General features: G+C 53.4%; 1 protein-coding gene across 1 annotated transcript in view; it reads right to left on the reverse strand.

Moving 5' to 3' along the window:
- PITPNA (phosphatidylinositol transfer protein alpha) overlaps positions 1 to 1,634 on the reverse strand; it is a 45,924-nt gene extending 44,290 nt beyond the window's left edge. The window contains exon 1 of the mRNA XM_047756954.1: positions 1,378 to 1,634. Coding sequence (XP_047612910.1) covers positions 1,378 to 1,397 — 20 coding nt within the window. The 5' untranslated portion in view covers positions 1,398 to 1,634. The remainder of the gene's footprint in view (positions 1 to 1,377) is intronic.
- Positions 1,635 to 7,823: the final 6,189 nt, after the last annotated feature.

Below are 7,823 nucleotides of genomic sequence, written 5' to 3' on the forward strand. Positions count from 1 at the left end.
TCCAATTCGACCCCTAGCCTGGGAACCTCCACATGCTGTGGGTGCAGCCCAAGAAAATACAAAAAAGCCAAAAAAAAAAAAATAAGTAAACAAATAAATAAAAGTACACATCCAATCCCTCGCTCTACCTCCCCACCCCACCCTGCCAATCTCTCCTCTTTGAAGAAAAAAGTCCTTAGATGACTACTTGGAACCAGGAGCTTCAGGAATGGGTCATCTCGTATTTGAGAGATTTAGCCACACAAACATCCCCACCTGTCACCCAGTGCGCTGGATTTCAGGAGCGAGCTCATCTCCCTGAAACTCTGACCAGAAGTCACTCGCTAACCCCCGCCCCGCATCACTCCTCTGAAACTCCTTCACTCTCACTGTCTTTCCTCAGTCAATGCCTTTATGAAAATAATTCCTCAAAACAGTTTCCCCATCTCTTTGCACCAAGACTGAGAATCCCCCAGGGCCATGTTGGCCCTGTCCCCTACCCCTGGCCATTATGTCCGGGACTCCTCACTCAAGCGTCTCCAAGTTCCAAGCAAACATCCTAAGCTCCCCCCCGCCCCCCCTCCCACCAACTCCAAATACTTCCGCCTCTGTGCCCACCACCTGGGCATCATGTCAGGCAACCAGTCCCCTCTGCTAACTCCTTAGACTCTTCCCCTGTCACTCAGCCCCAGTCGTCTTCCTGTGTCTACTGATTACCACCCTCCTAATGCCCAAGGCAGCCACTCCTCATACCCCAGGTTACCCTCAACACTCTTTCCCCATCATCTCAACTCCATTCTGGAAGCTGTCTTTTCTGATCTCCCAGTGCCCCTTGGTATTGTTCAGCCCCAAACCCTTTCCCACCACTGGCCGGCACCCTGGCCCTGCCTGCCCTTGTCCGCCTTTCCTCATAGGCTCAGACAACTCCTCCCTCTCTCGTGGGTACACTCTGCCACTCCTGCAGCTCTGGCTGCCTCTTGCCTCTCTCAGCCTCCACTCTAGGACCACCCCACATCTTACCCCGTGCTCCCGCTCCCCTCAGCAGCCCCCCATGTCCTGTCCGGCTCTCCCTGTCCCCTTGACCTCATCTCAGGCCTGTCCGGCCCTCATTGTCTCCGCGGCCTCTCCTCAAGCCTATTTGGCCTTCACAGCCCCTTGGACCCCACCTCAGGTGCTGTCTGTCCTTCTCTATCCCCGTCGGGCCCACCTCGGGCCCTGTCCGGCCCTCGCTGTCCCCCTCGCCCCCTGCTGTGCCGCCCAACAAGCCTGTCCAGGGCTTTCCATTCCGTCGGGCCCCGTCCGGCCGCTGCATCCCTTCTGCTAGACCATCAGCCTCCCTGGTCGTCATCCTCGACTCTCCCTCCCTCCTCGCTCCCGCACCGCCGGCTGGACACTCACTACTCCTTGAGCAGCACCATGTCGCTTCGCGGCTCGGCAGCTGCCCGCTGCCCGCCCAGCCTCCTGCCCGCTTCCCGGTGGCCGCTCTCCCCGTGGCCCGGCTCAGCTGCCTGTGCGCCTTCGTTGTGGTCTGCTCTGTCGCCGCCGCTCTCGCTGCGGTAGCCGCTCCGGCTCCTGCCGCCCCGGCCTCGCCACCTCCCGCGCCACTGCCGACGCCGCCCGGAGCTCCGGTTCCGCAGCGCCGCGCGGGGGCGGGGCGTCTCTGCGGCAACCAGAGCGTCACACGCAGCGCTGCGCGCTGACCTCAGGGCGGAGGCGGAGCCTTCCCGGCCCGCCCCCTCCCGTCCTTAAATGGGCCTGGGCCTGGGCATCCGCGTCCGGGGTGGACCGCAGGCATGCGCAAGACCCTGGCGGTAGGCGGAGCCGAGGGGAGAGGGCCCGCAGGGTCCTAGAGGTGACTGCAGCAGGATGGGATGCCCCTGTAGGGATGGGCCTCCAGGGTGGTGTGGTTTGAAATCTAGGAAAAGGCTGTGTCAAAAAATATTAATAATTGGGAGGGATAAATTAGGAGTTTGGGATTAACATATACACACTATTGTGTACAAAACAGATAACTAATAAAGACTTACTGAATAGCACTGTACTCAGTATTTTGCAATAACCTATAAGAGAAAGGAATCTGAAAAAGAGCATATATATGTATATATATTTCACTTTGCTGTACACCTGAAACTAACACAACACTGTAAATTTGCAGCATAGGTCGCAGATGAGGCTCAGATCTGGAATTGCTGTGGTGTAGGCCTCAGCTGTAGCTCTGATTTGACCCCAGCTGGAGAACTTTCATGTGCCACAGATGAGGCCATAAAAAGAGGGAAAAAATTTTTTTTTGAAAATAAAGAAAAACTATATTAGAATTCTCTTGTGGCTCAGGGGGGTTAAAGATCTGGCGCTGTCACTGCAGCGGTTTGGCATGTTGCTTGGCCACTGCTGTGGCATGGGTTCGATCCCTGGCCCAGGGAACTTCTGCATACTGTGGTCGAGGCCAAAAATCAAATTTGGGGGTTGAGGCACAGTAGGAGATGGGAGCGGGGAGAGGGTTGGACCCAAAGTATGCGGTTCCTGGCCAGTGAAAAGGTGTTTGGAGTCCATCCTAAGGGCAGGGTTGGGCATTTATGGCTTTTAAGCAGGTTTGCTGTCAGGCTCACTCTGACAGCTGGATGAAAAGGGGACCTAGGGAATCAGAGCAGAGGCAGGGAGACCAGTAGGAAGGCCTCTGCATAAGTCCAGGTAGAGGTGGGCTCGGATAGTGGTGGGAAAGGGGGGAAAAGAAGAGATGGGAGTTCCCATTGTGGCTCAGTGGTAATGAACCCTACTAGTATCCATGAGGATGCGGGTTCCATCCCAGGCCTCGCCCAGTGGGTTAAGGATCCAGTGTTGCTGTGAGCGGTGTTGTAGGTCACAGAGTCTTGGATCCCAAGTGGCTGTGGCTGTGGTGTTGGCTGGCAGTTGTAGCTCTGTCGACCCCTAGCCTGGGAACTTCCATATGCCGCAGGTTCGGCCCTGGGGGAAGAAAAAGAAGGAGAGATGGATTCAGGAGCAACTCAGGAGGTAAAATCAACCAGACCTGTTGACGAATTAGCTGAGAGAGTGAGAGTGAGAAAAGAGAGGCAAAACCCACCCAGGTCTCTGGCCTGGGAGCTGAGGGGGACAGCACTGACTTCAAGAGAACACAGGGAAGACAGACCTAGGCCAGAAAAGAAAATAACTCTGAGACGGAGCAGGACCCTGTGGGGCCTTTCTTGCTTGTGGGGAATAGGCTTCAGCTTCCTTGACCTTCCCTGAGTTCCAAAAAGTGGGTTCAAACAACCGAATTTGAATTCCCTCATCTGGGAAGGGAGGGGTTACAGAGACAAGGGAGGAGCAGCAAGAAACCATAGTGCAGTCTTGGGGCAGTGTTCTGGTTCCTCCTCAAGGAATATACATAAAAACACCTTTGAGTTCTGCTGCTGGAACAGGGTCCCCACACAGGTGGAAGGTGGTAACTACAGGCAGAAGACAAGATTCCTGGAGCCCCGCCCCATTACCTCACCACCAACCAATCAGAAGGAAGTCATACACTCTGCAGCCCTTACCCCCAATTTTGCCTATAAAATCCTCTCCCAGGAGTTCTCAACGAGATGGGCTCGGATCCAGTGTTGCTGTGGCTGTGGTATAGGCTGGCAGCTACAGCTCTGATTTGACTGCTAGCCTGGGAACCTCCATATGCCACGAGTGTGGCCCTAAAAAGAAAGAAAGAAAGAAAGAAAAAAACGTCTCCCCCAAACCATTAGGAAGTTTGGGGTTTTGAGCTCAAGCCGTGCGTTCTCCTTGCTTGGCCCTGCAATAAACTTTTCTCTGGTCCAAGCTCAGACGAGCAGTGCTGGACTCCAGGGGCACCCCGGTGATGATGAGGGGGCTGCCTCAGATAGGGACTTGGGATGGGAGGGTGGAGCAGGGGCCCTAATGCCATCAAGCTATGACCAGTGTCCCAGGACAGTCCTGAGTATTGCACCTGTTCACCATCAAATCCTAGAGCAGGGACATGGGTTGACCCAGAAACCCAAGCCCCAGGCCCCTTGAGGGAAGGCCAAGAGAGGAGATATTATGACTGAAAATTCCAGATGAAGTGAGTGGCCTGGACCCTGGTGCCCTGACCCCCCAGTGTAGGTGTAGGGTTTTTTCCTTCTCTGTTGTATCAGTACATCTTATTTCACAACCACCAATGTGCTGGCTCCCTCCAGAAGTAACCAAACCCTGCTGTCTGGAACTTGCAGTCTAGTTGGAAAAATCTAATCATTCACTCCATAAATATTGATGGAACCCCTGGCCCTGTCCTGGGCCTTTTTCTAGGCACTCACAATACAGGGGTGACCAAGAAAAACAAGGTCCTTCCCTTGTTCAGTGGGGCGAGGAAGAATATAAACAAATGCAGAAATAACTTCGAGTGGAGATGCGTGGTGTGAAGAGGCTGAACCAGGTGACTGGGCAGGGCAGGGGTTTCGGCGGGATGGTCAGGGGAGACTCATGGAAGGGCCAAGTTTAGGCAGAAACCGAAATGAGGGAGCTTGGAGAACCGTTCAGGGCCCTGGGGGAAATCGAGAGGAAAACAACCATGAAAAGAAATACCTGAGCCTTGTTTCTTAAGCTAAACAGCCTCATCTGGAGGAGCTCCCAGAGAGGAGGCCTTGCACTTGCAGGAAACTCTACCTAGACACCGAGGTAAATTACCATGAAGGTGACACACATGTGTGGCACGAAGGACAGGGCTGAGCGGGTCCAAGGAGTGGTGCAGCCCTTACAAGGAGGGGTTTGAGCCAGAGTTGGCTATGGAAGGGGAATGGCATCTTTGGAGAGAAAGGAACATGTGCCAAGATGCAGAGGCAGGATTTCACGTGGGTGGAATTTGGGGGCCAGAGTAGGGCCCCCAGTCAGAGCATGAAGCCTTCACGTGCTGGGCACACACTCCGGCAGGATGGCGTGTGGGGACTTGTGTGCCCAGTTAGAGAATGGTACCTCTGTCCCTGTTGGCCCTAAGGACTCCCATCCTCACTCCTCACCACCCAGAATCAACTGTGAGATTTTGCCGCTTTTGCGTCATCTTTTTCCCAAAGATTTTATTTTTAAAATTTTATTTATTTATTTATTTTTGTCATTTTAGGGCCACACCTGCAGCATATGGAAGCTCCCAGGCTAGGGGTGGAATCGGAGCTATAGCTGCTGGTCTACACCACAGCCGCAGCACCTTGGGATCTGAGCCGTGTCTGCGACCTACACCACAGCTCTTTTTTTTTTTTAATTTTTTTTTGTTTTTTTGTAGTCTTTTTGCCTTTTCTAGGGCCACTCCCGTGGCATATGGAGGTTCCCAGGCTAGGGGTCGAATCAGAGCTGTAGCCACTGGCCTACGCCAGAGCCACAGCAACTTGGGATCCGAGCTGCATCTGCGACCTACAACACAGTTCACAGCAACGCCAGATTCTTAACCCACTGAGCAAGGCCAGGGATTGAACCTGCAACCCTCCATCCCTGCTGTCTTAGTCTTGATCACTCTGCTCTGGGTCACGCACCTTCAGCCTGTGTTTCTTTCTTTTCTTTTTTCCCTTGGCCACGCCCATGGCATATGAAGTTCCTGGGCTAAGGACTGAACCTGCACCACAGCAGGGACAACACGGCATCCAGGGGACCCCCAGCCTGTGTTTCTTTCATCTTCTCTTTGCACAGTCTCCTCTTCCCCTACCTGTCTGCTCTCTTTGTTCTGTCTTGGTCTTTCTCGCAATCTCTCACGTCGCTTCTGGCTGGCCGGCCCTTGTTGCTGCCTCAGTCACAGCCACACCTGTAACCCATCTCTGGGTATCTTGGGGAGACCATGTTTCACAGTTTCCATCTTCTGCTGTGTCCCTTCCTGGCTGGTGGGAGGCTGCTCTTCTTCCAGTCTCTGTCTCAGTCTGTTTCCGCCTCTTTTCAGTTGATTTCTCTTCTCTTTTTATTTTTTTATTATTATTATTATTATTTTTGTCTTTTTGCTATTTCTTTGGGCCGCTCCCGCGGCATATGGAGGTTCCCAGGCTAGGGGTCTAATCGGAGCTGTAGCCACCGGCCTACGCCAGAGCCACAGCAACGCGGGATCCGAGCCGCGTCTGCAACCTACACCACAGCTCACGGCAAACGCCGGATCGTTAACCCACTGAGCAAGGGCAGGGACCGAACCCGCAACCTCATGGTTCCTAGTCGGATCCGTTAACCACTGCGCCACAACGGGAACTCCTCTTCTCTTTTTAAAAGTCATCCTCCAAATATTTATTTATGTAGTTAGTCTTTTTAGGGCGGCACCTGTGGCACATGGAAGTTCCCAGGCTAGGGGCCCACTTGGAGCTACAGCTGCTGGCCACAGCCACAGCCACGCCAGATTCAAGTCGCATCTGTAACCTATACCAGAGCTCACAGCAACGCTGGACCCTTAACCCACTGAGTGAGGGCAGGGATCGAACCTGAGTCCTCATGGATACTCGTCAGATTTGTTACTGCTGAGCCATGGTGGGAACTTCTCTTCCTCCAAATATTTATTGAGCAGCTCTTCCAAGCCAAGCATCATTCGAGGCACTGGAAGTACCATGGTGACAGAGGCAGTGCACATTCGAGCTCTCAGGGGGCATTTGTTCAAGCGGGGAGACAGACAGATGGAGCAGCAGACAAAGTGGCCAGGCCAGGGCTCTTGCCAATGAGGGCAGGTGGCTCTGCCCTGCGCTGGGCCTGTTGAGTCCCTGTGCCTGAGCACACTAGATCACTTAACCATTTGCTCCCTCGAGAGCATTCATAATGCACCAGGCTCGGGAGACAAAGGGAAGAAGAAAAAGGTCCCAGCCCACCTGGGGCTGCGGTTAAGACCAGCATAACGTCTGCCGAGTGGAGGGGACATTGGTGAAGTGGTGCCTGAGCTCCCCTCCTGCCTCTGACAGTGTCTGGCCTGCATATGCCGAAAACCTCCTCAGCAGCTGTGATGTTTTTAAAAACTTTTTTGAGCCAACATCTGAAAATGAGGATTTTTAAAAATTTATTTATTTTGGAGTTCCCGTCGTGGCGCAGTGGTTAACGAATCCGACGAGGAACCATGAGGTTGCGGGTTCGATCCCTGCCCTTGCCCAGTGGGTTAACGATCCGGCGTTGCCATGAGCTGTGGTGTAGGTTGCAGACGCGGCTCGGATCCCGTGTTGCTGTGGCTCTGGCGTAGGCTGGTGGCTGTAGCTCCGATTCAGCCCCTAGCCTGGGAACCTCCATATGCCGCAGGAGCGGCCCAAGAAATAGCAAAAAAAGACAAAAAAAAATTATTTATTTTGCTTTTTTAGGGCCACACTCACGGCATATGGAGGTTCCCAGGCTAGGGGTCTAAATGGAGCTGAAGCCGCCAACCTACACCAGGGCCACAGCAACACCAGATCAGAGCTGTATCTGCAATCTAGATCATAGCTTGTGGCAACGCCAGATCCTTAGCCCAGTGAGCGAGGCCAGGGATTGAACCCACAACCTCATAATTCCTAGTCAGATTCTTTTCCGCTGCACCACGATGGGAGCTCCTGAAAATGGGGGTTTTTATATAAAATCTGGATCTCCAGCTTCTCTTGAAAAAAATCAGAAGATAGGGCCATCCTGGGCTCGTTCACACACGGCCGTAATTGGTTGGAGCTGTGTCAGATCTGTCCCCTTAGATGGGGCTGTGGCCTCCAAATCCTCTTTTGACCCTGGCAGAGAGGTCCCTGTATCAACACAGAGCTTATGCTGTGGCTTTACTTTACTAATATTAGAGAACTACTTCTTGGGAGTTCCCTAATGGGTCAGCAAGGTAAGGATTCAGCTTTGTCCCTGCTGTTGTTCAGGTCACTGCTGAGACTCAGGTTGGATCCCTGGCCTGG

This window comes from Phacochoerus africanus, chromosome 14 (assembly GCF_016906955.1).
Source record: "Phacochoerus africanus isolate WHEZ1 chromosome 14, ROS_Pafr_v1, whole genome shotgun sequence".
Taxonomy (NCBI): Eukaryota; Metazoa; Chordata; class Mammalia; order Artiodactyla; family Suidae; genus Phacochoerus; species Phacochoerus africanus.